Source organism: Erythranthe guttata, chromosome 12, assembly GCF_056151865.1.
Source record: "Erythranthe guttata isolate IM_541 chromosome 12, IM_541, whole genome shotgun sequence".
In the NCBI taxonomy this organism is placed as follows: domain Eukaryota; kingdom Viridiplantae; phylum Streptophyta; class Magnoliopsida; order Lamiales; family Phrymaceae; genus Erythranthe; species Erythranthe guttata.
In genome coordinates, this window is record NC_142544.1 from 14952507 (window position 1) to 14975424 (window position 22918).

Here is a 22918-nt window from a genome sequence, read left to right on the forward strand (position 1 = left end):
TATAGTGATTAAATCATCTTAAGTCAAAAAATTTGACTAAAATTTGTATTTTAATCTAACAAAATCTTCCAAACAAATCTTTTAGATAAGTAAAAGAACTCTTTTTTTTTTCAATTTCAAGACATTATGAAACAAGTTTCAAATTAAGATGATTTTCTCTAATTTAATTCTAGAAAATAGAAAAAAAAGTTTAAATTCAAATTCCAACAACATTGCATGTAATAAGTGTAACCAATTTTCAGAATTTTGTTTTAGAATCAATATTGGATGGATGATAAATAGGCAGAAGTGGTTAAAATTTAAATTTAATAAAATATTATTCTTTTATCTTATATATAAAAGAAAGAAACGCTAGGGCAACCCTAAGAAACCCTAATGTCATATTTGTAATTTTTTTTCAATTTTTATCAAATTTTTATCTCCTTAATATTATTTTAAATATTATTTTTGAATTTTATCATATTTGTATCCCCTAAATATTATTTTTTATTTTTATCTCCTAAATATTATTATAAATAATATTTTTTTAATTTTATCAAATTTATATCTCCTAAGTCCTAACTATAATTTTAAATATAATTTTCAACTTTTAGCAGATTTTTATCTCCTAAATATTATTTTCGAATTTTATCAAATTTATATCTCCTAAATAATATTTTAAATATTTTTTTCGAGTTTTATCATGTTTTTATTAGTTTTTTATCTCCTAAATATTATTTTCGTTTTTTATCAGATTATTGTCTCCTAAATATTATTTTCGATTTTTATCAAATTTTTATCTCCTAAAAATTATTTTAAATAATAATTTTAATTTTAATCATATTTTATCTCCTAAATATTATTTTAATTATTATTTTCATTTTTTATCAACTTTTATCTCATTAACATTATTTGAAATATTATTTTCGATTTTTTATCAAATTTTTATCTCCTAACTATTATTTTAAATTTTATTTTCGATTTTTATCTCCTAAATATTATTTTTGGATTTTTTTATCAAATTTTTTCCTCCTAAATATTATTTTATATATTATTATCGATTTTCATCAAATTCTCCTAGATATCTTATATATAAAAGAAAGAAACACTAGGGCAACCCTAAGAAACCCTAATGTCATATTTGTAATTTTTTTTCAATTTCTATCAAATTTTTATCTCCTTAATATTATTTTAAATATTATTTTTCAATTTTATCATATTTGTATCCCCTAAATATTATTTTAAATATTATTTTTTATTTTTATCAGATTTTTGTCTCCGAAATATTATTTTTTATTTTTATCTCCTAAATATTATTATAAATAATATTTTTTTAATTTTATCAAATTTATATCTCCTAAGTCCTAACTATAATTTTAAATATAATTTTCAACTTTTAGCAGATTTTTATCTCCTAAATATTATTTTCGAATTTTATCAAATTTATATCTCCTAAATAATATTTTAAATATTTTTTTCGAGTTTTATCATGTTTTTATTAGTTTTTTATCTCCTAAATATTATTTTCGTTTTTTATCAGATTATTGTCTCCTAAATATTATTTTCGATTTTTATAAAATTTTTATCTCCTAAATATTATTTTAAATAATAATTTTAATTTTAATCATATTTTATCTCCTAAATATTATTCTAATTATTATTTTCATATTTTATCAACTTTTATCTCATTAACATTATTTGAAATATTATTTTCGATTTTTTATCAAATTTTTATCTCCTAACTATTATTTTAAATTTTATTTTCGATTTTTATCTCCTAAATATTATTTTTGAATTTTTTTATCAAATTTTTTCCTCCTAAATATTATTTTATATATTATTATCGATTTTCATCAAATTCTCCTAGATATCTTATATATAAAAGAAAGAAACGCTAGGGCAACCCTAAGAAACCCTAATGTCATATTTGTAATTTTTTTTCAATTTTTATCAATTTTTTATCTCCTTAATATTATTTTAAATATTATTTTTGAATTTTATCATATTTGTATCCCCTAAATATTATTTTAAATATTAATTTTTATTTTTATCAGATTTTTGTCTCCTAAATATTATTTTTTATTTTTATCAAATTTTTATCTCCTAAATATTATTATAAATAATATTTTTTTAATTTTATCAAATTTATATCTCCTAAGTCCTAACTATAATTTTAAATATAATTTTCAACTTTTAGCAGATTTTTATCTCCTAAATATTATTTTCGAATTTTATCAAATTTATATCTCCTAAATAATATTTTAAATATTTTTTTCGAGTTTTATCATGTTTTTATTAGTTTTTTATCTCCTAAATATTATTTTCATTTTTTATCAGATTACTGTCTCCTAAATATTATTTTCGAATTTTATCAAATTTATATCTCCTAAATAATATTTTAAATATTTTTTTCGAGTTTTATCATGTTTTTATTAGTTTTTTATCTCCTAAATATTATTTTCGTTTTTTATCAGATTATTGTCTCCTAAATATTATTTTCGAATTTTATCAAATTTATATCTCCTAAATAATATTTTAAATATTTTTTTCGAGTTTTATCATGTTTTTATTAGTTTTTTATCTCCTAAATATTAATTTCGTTTTTTATCAGATTATTGTCTCCTAAATATTATTTTCGATTTTTATCAAATTTTTATCTCCTAAATATTATTTTAAATAATAATTTTGATTTTAATCATATTTTATCTCCTAAATATTATTCTAATTATTATTTTCATATTTTATCAACTTTTATCTCATTAACATTATTTGAAATATTATTTTCGATTTTTTATCAAATTTTTATCTCCTAACTATTATTTTAAATTTTATTTTTGATTTTTATCTCCTAAATATTATTTTTTGATTTCTTTATCAAATTTTTATCTCCGAAATATTATTTTAAATATTATTATCGATTTTCATCAAATTCTCCTAGATATTATTTATAATAATATGATTTTCGATTTTTACAGAAAAGGGTAAATAAATCTGATTTTCATCCCTAGCGAATTTTGTGACATCGTTTTACAGAATGTCTGCAACATTTGAATTTTATTTCTTCGCTACCTAAGGCTTCTTCTTTTGGTAACCCGAGTTTAGATTTTGTTTCTTATCTTCTTCTTCATCCTATTGCATGTGTGGCAATTAGTTTACATCTTTTTCCATCATGGCTTATAGGTAATTTCATTTTGTTAAATTATGTGTTTCATTAATTTATACCAAAGTTTTCAAATTTTATGTATAACAATTATTTCATTTTATATGTTATTGGACATGTTATTGAAAGGGATGATTTGAGAAAATTAACCAAAAATGGGCGGAGCCACAAGCTATTGGATGTCGACCTTCAAGACTTATTGTTTGTATGCGATATTTAATTTATTGTTTATATTTATTTTTGTTTCTTAATTTTCCAATTGTTAATTACAGTGGCAAAACAACCTTAAAATGAGGCAGTGGAGAAGGGCTTAGTTCCGATGCAAGATGTATAGATGGCCTTTTACGATGGTATGTTGTCGATAATTTAGTTTTGATTATGTTAACTTAGTTATTAAATCTAATTACTTTTAAGCTCAACATGGAAGACATAATTGATGATTTTTTTTCCTGGTTCAAATTTTCAATCTACTGGTATTAGCTGATTCAATTCATTTGGAAAATTATTCAACGGTAAAGTTATGTCCTTTTTTTTGTGTGTGTAGTATACTTAATAATATTCCAGTATAATAGAATTTTGATCATACGATACATCAAACGTTTGTTTATATTCTTACAACATCAAAAGAATGCAATTTGTTGTCCCGTGCATCGCACGGGTACAATTACTAGTTAATTATTAATAGTCAATGTTTGTAAAAAAATCATCCATCCAAGATTCGAATAAATCTATCAAAGGAACTCACTAGAAACCAGCTGTATTGTTAAAATTTCATTAACTACTAATTAATTAACAGTTAGCAATTAATTAATTAATTAATTAATGATATATGACTGCGAATATTTTAATTATTTATGAGTGGTAAAAATTAAAGTAGCACCTTTTTGTCAGAAGTTGTGGAGACGAAGACAAATGCACCTTTAGGCAGTATCCCGGTTTGTTGAAACGGTTCATCCACTAATACATTTATAATTAATTAATTACTCGTTAACTGTTAATGTTTTTTTTTGATAGAAATTAACTGTTAATGTTAATTAAAATATAAATCGTGTGTCGTAATGTGCCGTTGACACTTTACCAAATAAAATCAACTAATTTAATTTGACCAAAAAAATTTATATTTTCTGAAAACAAAAATAAATAAGAAATCGGTACTGCATTATAGCATTTAACAAATCTTTATATATAACTTATTAATTGATCCCTGTCACTGATTCATTGCCAATTGAAACGTGGTTTAGGGTACGTTTGATAAGATTAAGCACTGAATGCTGAATGCTGAAAACACATCTGAATGACTAAGAGTTGTTTCTGTATACTGAATGCTGAACCATTAAGCTCATCTGATAGCGATAGACAAGTAATCTCTGAATAATGTTATTTTACCATTATAGCCTTGGTGAAAATCTAAAATATTCTGTTAATTAAATTATGAGCAACATATTTGTATAAAAAAAATTCGTTTTTCTTGATTAATTAACTTAATTAGCGAAGTATGAATTTTTAGTAGATATCAAACATTTTTACAGTTATAATACAATTTGAAATATAAATGCCAAACAAATAGAGAGAAAAAGTAACCTTTTAAAATAAAACAGCTAAAAGTAACATTGTCTCGTCGTTTAGGGTTTTCGAAAATATTAACGGAGAAAAATATAGGTTGAAGAAGAAAATCAATCGTTTAAAGTAGAATAGTAAAAAAAAAAAAAAAAAAAGTAGGATAATAAACAATAAATAGATTAGTTAATTTGATTAAGGGTCAATATGTCCAAATCACATTCAGACATTGGGCTGATTCGGTCAGCACATATCTTTGGGCTGAACCATTAAGAGTCATTTGGAGTCATTCAGAACTCATCACCAAATGTACTGAATCCTCTTCATGCTTATCGAATCAGCATATTGCTCATTAAGAGGTGTATTAAGTGCAATCAAACAGGCCCTTACTGATGAATGAATTTCTTTTTTAAGGATGTTAATTAATTTTTTAAAAACCCAATATATATTGTTAAAAAAAAAATAGGAGTTGAGAGAGCCTGATGTATTTATATTTTTAATAATAATAATTATTATTTTTTGGGCAAATTACGGTCACCCCTGAAGTATGACTAAATTACGAAAAAACCCTTCTTGTTTGGCTAATTTAGCCACCCCTCATTTTAAATATTTTTACATAAAATTTATGTCATTCGGTTATTTATCGAACCAAATTCCGTATTTAGTTTGGTAAACAATATGAAATGTTGTCGTACGGAAATTTGTGTTCGAGTTTACCGAATTAACATCCCTTGATTTACCTATGGAAGGATCTTTTCATAAGATAATACATAATTGAGGGATAACTATAATTACCCAAACATGAGGGGTGATTTTCGTAATTTGACTATAACTCAGGGGTGGCCGTAATTTGTTTTTTTTTTCTCATCTATTTAGTGCTGTGAATGCAGCTCATTATTTTTACATGTTTTGCAGTGTGATTAACGATGTACGTTAAACCCAATTTAGTTATTGCAGAAAAATGGTTAAAACTTATGATTTATTAATTTCAAATAGTTTTACCACTGTGAAAATCATGTTTTAAGTATATGCTATGATTACTTTTTTCTGTTACATAAGCTGATATTTTTTTAAATTATAGTAATTATAGTAGGTGATATATAATCAAATTAAGGAAGTTGTTAAATTTAACGAGTATCTTTATCCTTAATGACATATGTTCATTGTATAAACATCACATTTGAATTTAATAATTACAAATTATGCGAGAAGTGTAAACTGCAACGAGTGAGTTATTTTTGACAATCTGAATCGGACCTAAAAAATATTTAACAAAATTATTGAATTCGATTCGTTAGACATAATTGAATTTGGTTCGTTAGATGCCACACTTTCTTTACTCCACCAATTAGGTCATCCTTAAGAACGTCGTATTCTCAAATGTAATACTTGAATATTTTGATCTTAAATAAATATAGTTTTAACGTATTTCTAATTTAAGTTTCCGAGTTTCATGGCTCAAAATTATAGACATTATATATGTTTTATGTGATACATAGGTAAAATAGAATTTGAATTTAAATTTTTGGCATTCATCATAACTTTGTTATCTTTAAACTTTTGTCTAAATAGATATTGTATAAAGATCTTTACAAACTTATTAGTGTAAAGAACACGAAAGCTCATAATACATTCTTTATATTCTTTTAGTGTTCAAAAATTTTATTTGGCTTTTATTTCTATTAAAATTATATGATTTAACACACCCCCTTTGAAGCTTAATTAAGACATTTGCATATTTGTTAAAAAATCATCCGTTCAAGATTATTCGGTGTATTTCATCGAGTGCAATATCAACAAAACAAATCACACACTTCTATTTTAATTTTGTTTCTTTTTTTAAAAGCTACATTGCGGCCTATTCCCGGGAAAATTATAGTTTTTATTCCTCAAGTTTGCACATATTTCACATTTGATCCCCAATGTTCACAAAAAAACATATTTGGTCCCTCACGTTTCAATAATTTTACGCTTTTTGTCATTTCTGTCAATTAACCATTAGTATGTCAGCTAAGTCATTGATGGACACACACTTAATTTCGTTGATTTTAATGAAAAAATGACGAAAAAAAACTAAAAAAGTTGAACTTTTGAAACAAAATGGACCAAATATATTTTTTGTGAACATAGAGGACCAAATATGAAATCATTGCAAACGTGAGGGACTAAAACGGTGTTTTTCAACCGTCTATTCCCCTAAAACCTCAACGGGAAAAAAATAATTAATTAGCCCAAATTCCTTAAAACCATTTTTCCCTCATTAATTACACCATCAGGTCTTTACTCTCTTCTTCTTCCCCACTCTCTCTCCCCACTCCCCAACACTCTCTCTCTCTCTCTCTAGCTTTCTCTCTCTTCAACACTCAACACACACTACCAACAATGGCGGCACCACCACCAGCCCAGAAACCGAAACCAAAACCAAACCCACTACCCGCCGCCGTGTTCCTCTTCCTCCTCCACTACGCCGCCGCGTCAGACAACCACCCCGACACCCAACCACTCCTCACATTCAAATCCACCGCCGACCCAAACGGCGCCGTACTCACCACCTGGAACTCCTCCTCCGACCCATGCAGCACAACCGCCGCCGCATGGGTCGGAGTCTCCTGCCTCCGCAACCGGGTCGTCCGTTTAGTCCTCGAGAACTCAAATCTCCAAGGCCCCTTCCCCACCTCCCTCACCTCGTTAACCCAACTCCGGGTCCTCAGCCTCAAGCAAAACGGGTTCTCGGGTCCGATTCCGGATCTCTCCGCCCTCACCAGCCTCAAACTCCTCTTCCTTTCCCACAACCGCTTCTCCGGCGGCCTCCCTAACTCCTTATCCTCTCTGTCGAAACTCTACCGCCTCGATCTGTCGTACAACAATTTCTCGGGGAGCGTGCCGTTGCCCGTAAACCGGCTGACGCATCTGCTGACGCTGCGGCTGGAAGAAAACGGGTTCGCCGGACCCATTTCGGGTCTGAACTTGCCGAACCTGCAGGATTTCAATGTCTCCGGAAACGGGTTCACGGGCCAGATACCGGGCTCCCTTTCGGGCTTCCCCGGTTCGTCTTTCTGGAGCAACCCGGGTTTATGCGGGCCGCCGTTGGAGAAATGCAAGACGGTTTCGACCAACCCGACCCAGCCCGGCGGTGGGGCAATGGCCTCCCCGCTGAGCCCGACTGTTTCTTCCTCCCCCACCGCAATTCCGGCGGAGACGAACCCTCCCGGAAAATCCGGAAGCAGCCACCGGAGTAAAATCAGCTCCATTGCCATAATCGGGATAATCGTCGGAGACGTATTGGTTCTGGGATTGGTTTCGTTGCTTCTGTATTGCTACTTCTGGAAAAACTACTCTAGTAAATTAACGAAGCCCGGAAAAAGCAGCGGTTCATCCCAAGTGGAGAAGATAGTGTACTCGTCCAGCCCGTATCCGAACCCGACCCAATCCGGGTACGAGAGGGGCAAAATGGTCTTTTTCGACGGGGAGAGGAGGTTCGAGCTGGAGGATCTATTGAGGGCCTCCGCGGAAATGCTGGGGAAAGGCGGATTCGGAACGGCGTACAAGGCGATCCTCGACGACGGGAACGTTGTCGCGGTGAAGAGATTGAAGGATTTGAATGTGAACGGGAAACGAGAGTTCGAGCAGCAAATGGAGGTTTTGGGGAGGCTTAGGCATCCGAATTTAGTCGGATTGAAAGCTTACTACTTCGCTAGGGACGAGAAATTACTCGTCCACGATTACATGCCGAACGGCAACTTGTTTTGGCTGCTTCACGGTAAGCAATTTTCCGACCTCGGTTTTTTTTGCTGACGTGTTGTAATTAATTGAAAAGTATGGAGCTTACTTTTTTAAGACATGGGGTCTGGTTTTTGGAGTATAAAATTATTGAGTGTGGGGATAAAATCGTGTTAAGTGATGGCATGTTGTCACATGGGGGTTCTTGATTTAATTTTATTTATTTTTAATCGTTCGTTTGTTTTTACTGCAATTTATATGCTTAGCTTGTTGCATGTGTAGAGTCAAAGACTTTTTAGTCGAAACGCCAATTTGGTGGTTGAATTCAAAGGGCCCGTTGTTTTGTTTCGAAAAGTAGTGGACTTAGTATAGTGGAAGATGATGCTACTGCCATAGTAAACAATATAAGTAGCAGCTCTAATGTTTGGTTTAGTGTGCGCACGTGCGGCGGTGGGGGGTAGAATTGTCATATTCGAAATTGTTTTTTTACTATAATCATTTCGTTTCTTAGCTTCTAGTTGTGCTTTGTTTTACTTATGGTCCTAAACTTTTGCTGAAAGTAATAACCTTTACCGGGTGTGTCGCAGTTCGATAACTATCTCTTCTCTTAGGCTTAAGAAACGGGAATCGAAGATCATCTTCTTTCGTATAATTGCGAGATTTTAATTTAAAAAAATGTGTTGGCAAATCGGGATGACAAGAAAGGCACACTATATCTTATCTGCTTTTGTTTCACTTAGTTAGGACCACTGTCTACCACATCAACCATACTGCATTCATTACTTGCAGTTATGTCAGTGGCCCGAAAAACAAACATCTGCGTTTTCTTGCTTCTGCTAAAGAATGTAATGTGTCTACTTTTTTTTAACAGGCAACAGAGGCCCCGGTAGAACTCCGCTAGACTGGACCACGAGGCTCAAAACAGCAGCGGGTGCCGCCCGAGGGCTCGCCTTCATCCACAAGTCATCGCCGCCGCTCAAACTAGTCCACGGCAACATCAAATCGACAAACGTACTCATCGACAAATCCGGCACCGCCAAACTCTCCGACTACGGCCTGTCCATGTTCGCCACGTCAGCATCCTCGTCCGCCCCAAAATCCAACGGCTACCGAGCCCCCGAAGCCGCCCTCGACGGCAAAAAGCTGACCCAGAAATCCGACGTGTACTCGTTCGGCGTACTGTTACTCGAGCTCCTGACGGGAAAGTGCCCTTCGATAGTTGACAGTGCTGGGCCCGGGCTGGGGTACAGTGGGGTGGTGGATTTGCCGAGGTGGGTCCAGTCTGTTGTGAGGGAGGAGTGGACCGCTGAGGTGTTCGATTTGGAGCTGATGAGGTATAAAGATATCGAAGAGGAGATGGTGGGGTTACTGCAGATTGGAATGGCGTGCACTCAATCTTCGCCCGAGCAGAGGCCGAAGATGAACTATGTTGTGAAGATGATTGAGGAGTTGAGGGGTGTGGAGGTTTCGCCCTCGCACGAGAATCTTGATTTGGTTTCCGATTCGCCTTCCGTGCTTTCTGAGGACACGTGCAGAGCTAGCGAATGATGATTGGATGCGGTTGATTTCTAGATTTAGTAGATTGTTGATTTTCGTATTATATTTGTCCAAGTTTTTTTGTGTGTATTTTTTTCTTGAGTTTAAGTTTAGTTTTTTTAGTTGGTAGTTGGTAGTTGGGAGTTGGATTCTTGAAATCTTGGACAATGATGTGAGCTATTGTTGAATTTACAACTTCATCTGTGTGTGTGTGTTTTGTCATTGTAGATTAAATTAACTATAAAACTCTACAATAGAACCTCGATAAATTAAGAACCTCGATTAAATAATAGTTTTTCTCAGTCTTGACTCGGTGAAAATGCGTTAAATTATTAACTTGATAATTTAATAATTCGGTAAATTAATACAATTTCCCTGGTTCCAACTGCATTGGTTTATGGAGGTTAAACTGTAGTTTGAGAATTATGACACAACATTGTAAGATCCAAGCATATATCTAGGGATTGAAACCTAGTAATTTAGGGGCAATCCTAAGCAAAGGTTGCAAAGTAGTAGGATGAAACTTTCTTGCAAAGAGGGAGCAAATTGATCTCATCTCCCCATTGTAAGTACAATTAAATCCACTCCGAACACGATCCAAAAACTCTTCGGTGACATCGTTTCTCATAAACATCCTAGGATGGGACCCACCTTCGGACCAATCGGTCCATGTAACGGTCCGATTCGAAGTCAAATTAGGGCAAACTTTGTTCACCAAAGTTGGCAAGTAGTGTTCATCCATATAACAAGGTGGCAAGCAATGGTTTCTAAAAATTGGGTAGTATTCGACGTCGGATATTATTGCTATTGCGAGTTCCCTATTGGCCTCAAACCATTGTGACCCTTTTCGCCAGTCGGATAAAGAGATTGCGGGCCCCATGCGTTTGTTGTAGCGGCCCCGCCCGATCGGGCGGGGATCGTCGAAGGTGCTTAGAAAGCTTTGGTTGGAGTTGATAAGGTAGTTGTAGATGGTGGAGAAGTTGAATAGAGGGATGCACGTTTCTGATAGGAGTACGAATCTTTGGTTTGTGAAGTCGAGAAGCGCGTTTGCGAGAAGGCGCCTTTCTGCGTCGATCATGCTTGGTCTTCCCCACTGAACCAACTGTTTAAAGAAAAATTAAATAAATAAATCATTGATGTAGAATGTGCTTCACTCTAGGTCTCGATTAGGGGGTTGGAAATCAAACGGATCAGATTGGAAATAGTACTTTAAAAAAATCAATTTTTTTTTTCAGATGTGGAAAACTTTCAATTCCATTAAAAAATCGAAAAAATGGGAAAGCGGAATTTCGGAAAATGGAACGAAAAAAATTGTTCCAAAACTGGAAAAAATTTCGAATCGGGAATCGGTGGAATTTGGAAATTCCAAATTTGTAGTCACCTAATACAAAATACATACTAATATTGATATTATAAGTGTTATTTTCATAAAATAATCGGAATTTCGGGAAATATTTCCTAAAATGAAATCGGACTGAAAATTGAAATCTAATATTGTTCCGATTCCATTAAAAAAAATCTAATTTTAAATCGGAAGTATCTATTCCGACTTCCATTAAAAAAGACGAAAAAAAATCAGAATCAGAACGTTCGAAATTCGGAATGAAAAATATTGTTCCAGAATCGAAAAATTTCGGATTAAAATTAGATGTAAACACTGGTGGTGCCAAATGCAATAAACCCTATACATATAAATTCCAATATGGGGGCGGCTATTTGCAATACCATTTTTTGCTTATAAGTCACAAGCATTTGTGTGTGTGATCTTGTGTTCCATTAAGGGTAATAGTGTGATTTGTTTTGGGTGGTCTTACACTAAGCAAAAAATGGTATTTCGAATAGTCGCCCCTTTCTAATGTGTGTGTACCTTACTAGGTATTCTGCGCTTGTAGAAAACGGAAGACTCCGGTGGCTCGTAAGTGAACTCCGGCAAGGTATGAAGGTAGATTGAGAAGAGGCCTTCGTTCCCTTTAAAGAACATCTCCCAAAGTGGCGCCAACGGTAGTTTCCCCCTAGTCAAGAACATGAACGCAACTTTCGGCGTTCGATTGAAAGGAAAATCGAGTATACGAGGAACCAAAGACGCCCTCCACATTAATTCTCGATCGCTCATCGTATGCCAAACATCTTTCGGAGAAATCCATTCTTCGAACGACCTGTTTGAAGTAGTGTTGCACTTTTGCGTGCATCGTTGTGTTGGAGATTGAGAGGGAGTGAATATTTGTGGAGGAAAAGCGTTTAGAGACGAGAAGGATAGATCTTCGTAAATAACGTATTTTTTGAAGTGGTCGTTGATTACCATACCTAGGACCAAGACGAGAAATGCAATCGATAGACAGAAGACTATGGTTGTAGCGATTTGGAATCTTCCATCTTTTGCTTCTCTTTTGATGCGTATGGAGAGTTCTTTTACATGCATTGTTTTTTTTTTTTTTTTTTTTTTTGTGTGTGTGTGTGTTTTCTTTCTTCTGGAATATGCATTTCATATTAGTATGAACAAGCTGAATGGAAGATCTTGCACAACAGCACAAACCCACATGGGAAGTATTTGCATAAACAAGAATGGTGTGTGTATTTGTGTGTGTGTGTGTGTGTGAGAGAGAGAGAGAGAGAGAGAGAGAGAGAGAGAGAGAGAGAGAGAGAGAGAGAGAGAGATGATGAATTGATGATGGTATGATTGAGAAGATTATTTATGCTGCAAAAGTGATAAGTGGGGGATGCCATGCAGTCTCATGTGTTGTAGTGGTGAAAATTGCATGTTTCAAAGCTAAGGTAATCATCAATCTGCTAAGTGGCTGTTTGGCTAAGCTTATTTAAAACATCTTATAAACTTATATATATCTTTTAAGATGTTTTTAGGAACTAATAAGCTGGTAGATCTTATTTCATAAAATAAATTTTCAAGTGTTTGGATATAGAGTTTATAAGCTATTTGAGTGTAATTTTGCGTTTGAAGTGTTTTAGTAAATGAACAAATAAGATCTTTTAGAGAAAAGTTGGGTGGATGTACTTTCTTATAAATAGCTTATAAGCTCATTAACAGCTTTTCTTTTAAAATTAAGAACTTTTTTTGAAAATTTTGTCAAACAAATTTTAGGAGCTTATAAGCTGTTTTGAAAAGAAAAAAAATGCATGAACTAGTAATACACAATTAGCTTGCATGGTGAAGAAGAAACAAAAAGAAGGAAACACTATAATTCAGAATACCTTTATTGATCTATTGATGGAAGCAAGTCGAACGCAACTATTGTACGAATTAAATATTTGGATCGATCATAGAACATAAATATATAATAGAGTTTTCGTTAGTTTGGGTTTCACTTATACGTTTTTCCGTAGCTCCCGAGCGGAGTACAGAACAGCAATGGCAGCCACAGCTCCTGCACCCACAACTGTAACTAACTGCAGACGACGATTCTTTACAGAGAGAGTACTGCATACATATTCCCACATCCATCTCGAAAAGAAATTCAGCTTACAACTCGATTCGAATCTCTGCATCGAGAATTCCTGGACATGACAAAAAAGGGAATTTTCAAGAATATTCAACTCGATTCATATTTATGTTCAAATAATATTCGAGAAAAACCTCACGCTCATATTTTTACAACGCTTCCTGTGAATTCAGCTATACTTCTGTTGAAATTTTCTAGTGAGAAATCCTGCATGTAATTTCAGAGCAAATTTTCGTGACTAATTCGATAAGTCCGTTCCAATTTAAATAATTTATATTTCAAACTTTATGCCATGTTACATACACACAACAAAATAAGCATCATTCACTAGTTCAATTATCTTTTTTTTTTTTTTAAATAAAGAACAGAAAAGCTAGTGCTTATTCATTAAATGTTAAATTAATCGTCAAGTATTTATTTTTATTTTACGAGATGAAGGGTAATAATGGAAATTTTTACCTTGGGTAGTTTATTCTGCTGCGCAAGGTGATTCACATGGAGTCTCACGTTCGATGCAGCAGTGATCCATAGACTGCGATCCACGTCAGCATACGTATACGCTACAATTTCGAACAGTGTTTTGGCTCCATTTTCTTGTATGGCTTTCAAGATGGTCGATTCTCTATTTCTACGGTTTCTGAAAATTTCGGTAAGGTATGTTATCATAAGTAGCAATAAAATATATCTAAAATAGTGTAACTACGACTCCTTAAAGAGTAAATTTCAAGATTGTACGACTCACTTAAGATACCCACAGAGCATGTGCTTTGGCCACATGTTAACTCTACCGTGCATAGGGATTAGTGCATGCGGTGAGAGATCCATAAACTTGTATGTTGTGCTGAAGTAATCCTACATACGAGAAACGAAAGATTTATAGATGAAAGAATTATAATTAAAATAATATAGAACCTTTCATAATTTAAGATGATTTTACGAGTATACTTACAGTCATATCACCACCTGAAGTTATATCCAACGCGGCACTCCCTTGGCTGAATAATTATTCATCAGTCACACATCTCGAGATGGAATTCTTGATCATAAAGAATCCATTATATATTCATAATCATATTGTTATTAATTAAAGGGTAAATTACGGCAACCCCCTGCAGTAAGGTCAAATTACGAAAAAACCGCTCATGTTTGGGTAATTATAACCACCCCTCAACTATGAATTTTCTTACACTATGAATTTCCATAAACATCCACCCTTGCGGTGTCAAATTTAGTGGAATCTTCTAGATTATGTGGAATATTTTCCAATTTGTACCCGTTTTACCAATTCGAGCTCCACATTTCGAAACGAGATGATCATAAGATGTGTTTATTGACTTGTAAATATCAGATTGTGGTGGTGTGGTGGTGCATCAGAAGTTGCATTTTTGCACAAAACGAGTACAATCTAGAGAACATTCCACGGAATCTAGACGATTCTGTTGAATTTGACACCATAAGGGTAGACGTGTAAGAAGATTCATAGTTGAGGGGTGGTTGTAATTACCCAAACAGGAGGGTTTTTTTTCGTAATTTGACATAACCTCAGAGGGGTAGCGGTAATTTACCCTTGATTAATGACTTACCCTACACAGTGATCCCCAACTATCAATGTGTTAGAAGTGACATGAAGCAATGCCAAATGGCCATCTGTATGCCCCTGAGATTTTTAAACAATTAAAAAAAATAAAAAAAGAATAAAAAGGATAATGAAAAAACGGCATTGTGCATGAGATTTACTGGAGCCGAAACGAGTCTCAACCGTTGGCCACCAATACAAATTTCCTCAGATCCCAGAACTGGAGTATATCCCGAAGACCAATCATCTGTATCAAAAACAATTATTAGAAATATTAAGCATGATAATTCGTTTACGGTATTACTTTTATTACTGATCTGATAATCTAAAGTTAGTTTACTCGACAAGAACGTATATACTATGACGGTACTTCAGCCATAACACTCATCAAGAACAAACTTTACGGTATGCCTTCCACGTTTTAGGTTTCATAAAGAATGCACAGAACATATATTAAGGTGGTGTTTGCAAATGCTTATTTAAAAGCAGAAGTTAGTGATTGTGAATTAAGTTGGTTTTAAGTGATTATTTCTAAAAGTTGGGGGTGTTTGCAAATATTCTGGAAAATGAACTTAAATAGCAAATGCAGGTTCAGGGATGCTTTTAAAAAAGTAGCTTAAATCAGCTTATTTTAAGAGAAGCAAAAACAAAAGTTAATTTTTCAAACACCTAAAAAACATATTATAAGCAAAAAAAACTCATAATCACTTTCAAAAAGCTTTTGCAAACACCACCTAACTAGAAAAAAAAATTTAATAAAAAAAAAAAAGTAAAACACTAAAAGACACCACAGACCTTTGCTAATTCGGCAAAACGTGTTTTCGTGAGCCAAGAGAGAAGCATCTGGATTGCACTTCTGGACAACGGAGAGACCTGTAAGAACATCAAAACATAATCTTTTCTGATTATACAACTCGTTTAAACATGTGACAAAAATAGAAAATGTTTATGTAAATAAAATAATTTTTAATCATAAATGAGTTGTCTGAAATGGCTTACCATCGACATGGTCATGATGATGATGGGTAACAAACACAAGCAATTTGCGCGGGAGCACAGTAATTATTTGTTCCAGCTGTTAGTTAGTACAAGGGAAGGTCATAAAATCATAAGAAAGATGAAATTTGTGTTAATTAATTAGTACTAAGTGTACTTCATATTTAAAAATGAACCACTCGGAAAATTTACAGAATAAGCCCTTTCATAAATCACTTCGGAACAACAATCTAATTCGATGCAGACCAAGTCGTCGATTTAAAAAATATGCAGGAAACTCGTTAGAAGGGTAAGCTTGTTTCCAAGATATTTCTATTTCGTAAGACCACCCAGAAAGAAATCACAGCAATTAAAAAAATAAACTAAAATAAAAACTTAGTATTTTTGTGTCGCGTAAAAAAGACGATAATAATATACCTCTTTGTGCATAGTAGAGTTGCATCCAGGATCTATAATGAGTGCATCTCCACTCGCAACGAAATTATCACCGCTCGATTCGTTGTAAGTAGTCCCGGGCACAAATACAATCAAGTTTGTGGTGTTGAAAGGCTTCGCTGTTCTGCTTCTCATTGGAATAAGTTTAACACCTGGCGGATATTCCTGTCGAATGAGGGAAAGAAAAAAAAACGATGTAATTTTGCAACAAAAACATATATTTTTACGATGCAGGATGCGTAATTTTAGTACAATCAATAACCCAAAACAAAGTTAATACGGGGTGTTTCGACTATTAATACTGCAGGCTAATGAAATATCGACATACATTTATAAACAAAAACCTTCATTTTAGGATCTTCATTGCATCTCAAATGTTCGAATAACAACACCTGTCTACTTCAACATTATAGTGACTGGATAGACAATTTAACCGTGCAAAACGCTACGATAGGTATCGAGATTCTTTAGCATGGCCTGGTTTATAATAATTTTCCGAATTAAATAACAATTGAAAAGGGAAGAAGGGAAAATAAAACGACGGAAATACAGATCAAACGCAGAATCGAACTAAAATTAAGACTAACCTGACATCTTAAAGTGGGAGGAATATTCAAGTTCGTACATTGCACCGAATCGTTCATAAGGCCGACAACAACTAGTGGCCCTATACGATCATTACGAGGCTTCACTTCCACAAGCAAATCCGCACATTCTTTCGTGCTCATCCACTTGCACCACTCTGTAGCAGTTAACACAAATTAACAAGATTTTTTTACATTTAATCGGATTAATCGAAAAGCTTCTTCAGATATCAGCCATTGAAAAAAATAATGTACTTAAAAAGCGACAATTCAGCAAATAACAAACCTTTTAAGTTAAAATCACGAGGTTCCAATTCTCCGACAATATATATAGTCTTAAATGGAATCCCGGGTCCGAATTCAGGTTCCTCGACAACCTTTGAGAATTTCCACCTCGCCTTAGTGTCTTTCTCGAATCCCACTTGACCAAGAACCTACATAAAAAAATATTTGAGGATTTTCAAATTTTGCAGACGATAATAGTGCAATTCAGAACTTGTTCTATAAGGATCTAATCTATAACGGGATTGAACTTCTACAGTTCGTCATGAATTCATATCAATCACTGCAGAAAGTAGAATGAATCGATCTGCCAAATTTTTAGCCCTTTTCTTTTCGGACTTAATAAATTTCCGCCGAAAGAGTGCACATTATCTAAAATTAATGCTGTGCACACGATAAAAACTACTTGGACAATTATAATTTCAACACAATAATACCCTTAATTTGACTCTACTTTTTCTGCTCTTTTCTGATACATCTATAGATATGTATATGTGTGTATCTATCTATATATATATCATTAAAAAGCTATAAATTTTCTGGATCATCGCACTAATAAGTTTTACAATGCTACCTATTTTTAACTTCCAGGCATCATTTTCCAGCACTCCCACACTTCAAGAAATGTGTATTTCAATTCAAGATTCAAAATTCAAAAAAGAAAAAAAGAAAAATAAAGAACTATTCAAAAAATTAAAAATAGGGTAAATTACACCTACATTCCTGAGGTATGCTACAATAATTTTAAGGTCCATGTATTATCGATAATTACAGTGACCCCCTCAAACATTGTTAGAAACTCTAACTGAATTAATAATGCATTGAATAAGTTATTTTGTTACGGTTCTAACGGACTATTAGTTTCAGGAAGTAGTGAAGACAACATACAGCTAGGGTTGTTAACTTGCCTTCCCCAACATTTCTTAAATCCATATTATTTATATAAGGTTTATAAAAAAAATCGTGGTAGCACTAACGGCCCCACGAAAAACAATTATAATGCATATCATGAAATGTTGTTTCCGGTAATTGATTCAGGGATGTGACTGTAATTACCAATCCTATAGGGACCTTAAAGTTATTTTAGCATTCCTTAGGGGTGCAGGTGTAATTTACTCTTAAAAATAAAACCCACAAGAGAAAAAACAGTTTACTGCATTGTAATTCAGCGGAATACCTGATTAACAGCAGAATCAAAATCAAACTGATTAAGTAATTCCAACGAAGAATCATCGTCAGCTTCAATTTGAACTAGAGAAGAACTGATTATTAATGGGCTATCGAGAAGTGATAATTGCTGAGAAGGCAAGTCCCAAAGATCGGAATCCTGATAAGAATCGTACTCCGGATCGTTGAATTTGGGGGGTGGGGTTTGCTTTACGATGAGTAATTCGACGTCGTTTGATGGGTTTTTGATCATCACCGCCAATTTCACTTTTTGAGTGCCCATTTGGTTTTGTTGAAAATTTGCTGCAGTTGTTTCAAAAGACTGGAGATATTTGGCAGTGGTAGTTGTGCTGTCACTAATATAAACAATAATTACAACAACAATAATAATACTAATAATAACAATAATACTAATAGTAATAGGAATAATATTACTATTACTATTACTGTTATTTTTTTTTATTGGTCTAGCATTTAGGTCATATGATTTATGTCATATGATGTATCTTATTTTTTATATTACAAACAATCATAATTTATATTTTACTTTATCATTTATTTTGTTTAATTTATAGCACTTGAATCAAATAAAATGAATACTAACTATTCTTCCCCCATTATATCGTAATATATATCAAATATATTCAAAGGTGCATTCGATTATTTTATCTAAAACTCTTATTATTTTTAAATTGACCCGTGCAATCCGTGCATCGCACGGGTGCAATACTAGTAATACTAATAGTAAGAGCAACTCCAATGCTAAACATCAAAATTGGATTATCGAATACTCATTTGATAATTAAGATAATATTTTAATATTTATTTATAGTTTATCTACTCCAACCATTGTCATTAAAATTAATAATTAATTGGAAGTTTTGTAGTATTTTTATTTGTAATTGCCACGTGTCATTTTGTGATAGGATGTTTATGTGGTTATTTTTTTGATAACTCAATTTTCAGAATATATTTTTACATATAAAATGGTAGAATATCAAAATACTTAACCATTTTGATACTCCCATTGGAGTTGCTCTAATAGGAAAGTAATACTTATAATAATAATAATAATAATAATAATAATAATAATAATAAAAGTCCCAATTCATAAGAAATCTTGTAATAAATAACCATGGCCAGATCAAAAAGCTCTTTGGAGAGAGACCTCCGGAACAGGTCAACGCATTGCCGGAATGAGAGGGGTTCGTTCGTCAGGCGGTACCATCCCAAGGGGCTGACTACTCCAAATCTCAGCAACGTGCCGACGACGAAATAAACCATGCTCCACGGTTTCCCATATTACCATCGCAAGGCATAACAAAATTGGTTCGCCATATTAATATGCATTCTAGTAAGTTCCGCCTACGTGGGAAGATTGTGCACGGATTCAATCGAATGAAACTATACGATCGTTGGAGTTGTCAGAAATTTTGCACGGATTCAAGCGTTGGGACTTCCAAACTATACAGGCCTCAACTGAAAAGACATCATTATGATTTAGTTAACAACCTCAAATTGGTCTATCACTCACCTTGAGTTTGAACAGGCTGTTAGTATAATTAAAATTATTATTATAAAGTTATATTTAGATTAGGAGTTCTAGTTAGATTTTAACTAGACTTGTATATATCCCTTATTATAAATAAGATAATTCTATGAGTGAATAACATACAAATTAAATTAATTATAATACTTTTTCAAGTATTCCAACAAGTTTGTTCGCATCAAATCCAGGGACTCCTCCTAAATTATCTTCAGAAACACAAAAGTATAAAGAAACAATATATATTTTATATTACAATAGTCAAAGAGAGGTCGAATTTGCTATTTAAATTCGATTACTTTATCCTCGATCACGATTCTAAACCACAATTCTGCGTCCTGACATGCGCCTGCACGACATAAGGCCTTAGTCCTCGAGCTCGTGAATAAGGCGGAAATCATCCTTAAAAATACCCTTGGTGAGGGGAAAGTATTATATGCAATTTTCACTCAAATTGCATTTAGTATTAATGATCCCGCGTTTGGCATTTCTGGTCATGCATTTCGTACTTTCGCTAATTATTTATTTTATTCTTATAAAAAAGTTTTTTTTTATTTTTATTTTTTATATGTATATTTTTTTATTAATCCTTTATTTATTTTTAATTTATTTAAAAAAAAAGATATGTTTACTGCACTGAAAAGAACTACATGTAACTGTAATAAACTGTAGTAATTTGTATTAATATTCTTTATTTTTACCCATTTTTTTAGTCGACAAATTATGTACAAACACAAATATCAGCGCTTATACAAAAAAAATGATAAACACCAACAATATAAATTCACAATTTAAATATTTATATCATAACCAACAAATACAAGTCGAAATGCACAATTACATGCATATTTTATTACATGTTACAATATGTTACTAGTAATGTAGTAATGTACACAATCTGTAGAAACTCTGCAACTTGAAGCAGATGTTAAAATCATCAAATTCGTCTACAACTTCAATCAAATTGGTTGACACCTTGAAGAAGAGGATCAATGGCTTCCGTTAATTAAGGTGCAATTGCAAAATTGAAATAAAATAAATTACTTTAGTGCAAATTTACAAAAATTGAAGAAACATCAAAACATAAAAAAATCGACAAACAGAGAGAGAGAGAGAGAGAGAGAGGGGTCATAGCTGCGAAATAATGCTACGAATTTTAGACCAAACCGCCAATGACTCCTCACTCTAAGTGCTTCATTCCAAAACCCTAGCCGCCACTAACCACCTAAGGTTCGGCGTTCACAATGAAAAAAACTATAAAAATAAATTTGACAATAAAAAATGAACGAAACTACCATAAAAAAATAGATCTCGACGAAAGGAATCCAACGGTAGGTAGCCCGTCAAATTCCGATTGTCGGAACAAATACACCTGTGACGGCAAAACCCATTGTCGTCGAAATATGCGCCGAATGTAAAACAATTGTAGAAACAGATTCAGAGATTCAAAGGTCAATGTCTATGTGGTATCGATAATTAAACTCACCCTACTGAAACATAGTTATAATCTCTAATCGAATAATCCATTAGATTCGTTATTACGATATAATTCTAACGGACTATTACTTTTGGCAAGTGGTGGATCTAAAAATAGTGGAGACAACATAGAGATAGGAGGTGACATGACTCCTCCAACATTTCTTAAATCACCCATTACTCTATGTTGTCACTACCACTTCCTGAAACTAATAGTTCGTTGGAATTCTATCGGAATAACCTATGTAATGCATTGTCACATTAGAGTTTCTAATTATGTTTCAGGGAAGGTGAATGTAATTACCGATACCACAAAAATCTTAAAGTTATTTCAGCATACCTCAGGAGTGTGGGTGTAATTTACCGTAGAAAATATTTAAAAATTCAAATATAAGCAGAAAGAATCACCAAATAAATAACATAAATATTACCTCAAACGCATAAAAAGATGCAAACTTCAGTTCAAAAAGAGACATGGATTGGACGGCTTAAACCTAAGGTAGGTTTTTTGAAATATAATACTGATGCTGCGAAATATGGTAATGTATGGGGGGAGGTATGTTAAGTGATCATCATCAGGGTTGTTCTTTGTATGGATTTTGGTATAGATACTTCCATAGGATATTTTGCATGCTGAGTTGGAAGCTATCTTTGATCGATGCGATAACAGTGTGTAATTAATTAGGGTTTAACAATATCATCTTTGACAGCGATTCTCTCATCGCTGTGAAATTTGTGGTGGAAAGATCTCGGTCAAACTGGAATGTTGCATACCTTGTTCGACAAATTCAGATGAGTTTTGGTAGATTCGGACCGATCATGCATGTATTAATGTATATATAGGTACAAAAATATATGACGATTGATGGTTAATTTGGTTTAAGCAACGATCTTGATCACGAGTGCGTGGAGTTTGGTTCGAGGAAAGAGCTCCCTCCTTCAGTTGAAAAGCAAATAAAATCCTAGATTGTAGAGGAGTTCCTCAGTTTCGACGGAGACATGCAACGTAGGGATAGGTATATGTCCTTGTGCTTTAAAGTTAGTTTTGATTATTTCTTTTTCACCTCTTTTGGGGCTGTTTGTAATAGTTTTGGGGTAGACATGACCACTGGTTCGGTTAGAACCAGAATTGGAATCGAACCGAAGTCAACGGTTTTTTAACCAAACCAGAACTGGGAAAATTGATTTGGTTCAGCTTTCCCATTTTTGTAACCGCTAACCGCCGGTTAGAACCGGCCTAACCGTTTTTATTATTATTTATAGGGTAATTACAAACACCCCCCCTGAGGTATGGCCAAATTACAAAAAAAACCCTCTTGTTTGGATAATTACATCTACCCCCCTCAACTATGATTTTTTTCTTACACCTCCACACTTATGGTGCCAAATTCAACATAATCATATAGATTCCATGAAATGTGCTCTAGTTTGTACTCGTTTTATGTAAAA

The 22918-nt window shown here is 33.1% G+C and overlaps 3 protein-coding genes across 5 annotated transcripts; 1 reads left to right on the plus strand and 2 right to left on the minus strand.

Annotated features, from left to right (window-relative positions):
• The first annotated feature begins 6924 nt into the window (after nt 1–6924).
• LOC105954214 (leucine-rich repeat transmembrane protein kinase family protein) lies at nt 6925–10152 on the plus strand. The gene is made up of 2 exons (XM_012977888.2): nt 6925–8456; nt 9288–10152. Exons 1-2 carry the CDS (start codon nt 7079–7081, stop codon nt 9962–9964), a joined length of 2055 nt encoding a protein of 684 aa, XP_012833342.2. The 5' UTR covers nt 6925–7078; the 3' UTR covers nt 9965–10152.
• Nucleotides 10153–10213: 61 nt separating this feature from the next.
• Nucleotides 10214–12491, minus strand: LOC105954213 (glycosyltransferase BC10). The gene is made up of 2 exons (XM_012977887.2): nt 11820–12491; nt 10214–11054 (listed from the first exon to the last, which is right to left on the minus strand). Exons 1-2 carry the CDS (start codon nt 12369–12371, stop codon nt 10410–10412), a joined length of 1197 nt encoding a protein of 398 aa, XP_012833341.1. The 5' UTR covers nt 12372–12491; the 3' UTR covers nt 10214–10409.
• Nucleotides 12492–13138: 647 nt separating this feature from the next.
• Nucleotides 13139–18892, minus strand: LOC105954212 (Metallo-hydrolase/oxidoreductase superfamily protein). Of its 3 annotated transcripts, none has more exons than XM_088826169.1 (13): nt 18458–18892; nt 17285–17432; nt 17002–17156; nt 16397–16579; nt 15983–16058; nt 15779–15856; nt 15145–15230; nt 14991–15064; nt 14357–14402; nt 14150–14259; nt 13867–14044; nt 13542–13614; nt 13139–13462 (listed from the first exon to the last, which is right to left on the minus strand). In XM_088826169.1, exons 1-12 carry the CDS (start codon nt 18728–18730, stop codon nt 13549–13551), a joined length of 1473 nt encoding a protein of 490 aa, XP_088682295.1. In that variant the 5' UTR covers nt 18731–18892; the 3' UTR covers nt 13139–13462; nt 13542–13548. The 3 variants fall into 3 exon arrangements, with proteins under 3 accessions (XP_088682295.1, XP_088682294.1, XP_088682292.1); XM_088826168.1 differs by having other exon boundaries at nt 13547–13614; nt 18458–18832; XM_088826166.1 differs by lacking the exon at nt 13542–13614 and having other exon boundaries at nt 18458–18812.
• Between the last annotated feature and the right edge of the window lie 4026 nt (nt 18893–22918).

Bases quoted from the DNA above. Each gene is read 5' to 3' on its own strand.
- LOC105954214 (XM_012977888.2), top strand. From the start codon at position 7,079: ATGGCGGCACCACCACCAGCCCAGAAACCGAAACCAAAACCAAACCCA. The intron at 8,457-9,287 runs GTAAGCAATTTT...TTTTTTTAACAG, and splicing joins CTTGTTTTGGCTGCTTCACG to GCAACAGAGGCCCCGGTAGA.
- LOC105954213 (XM_012977887.2), bottom strand. From the start codon at position 12,371: ATGCATGTAAAAGAACTCTCCATACGCATCAAAAGAGAAGCAAAAGAT. The intron at 11,055-11,819 runs GTACACACACAT...TTCTTTAAACAG, and splicing joins AGCGCAGAATACCTAGTAAG to TTGGTTCAGTGGGGAAGACC.
- LOC105954212 (XM_088826166.1), bottom strand. From the start codon at position 18,730: ATGGGCACTCAAAAAGTGAAATTGGCGGTGATGATCAAAAACCCATCA. The intron at 17,157-17,284 runs GTTTGTTATTTG...TAACTGCTACAG, and splicing joins TCGTGATTTTAACTTAAAAG to AGTGGTGCAAGTGGATGAGC. The intron at 16,580-17,001 runs GTTAGTCTTAAT...CTCATTCGACAG, and splicing joins CTCCCACTTTAAGATGTCAG to GAATATCCGCCAGGTGTTAA.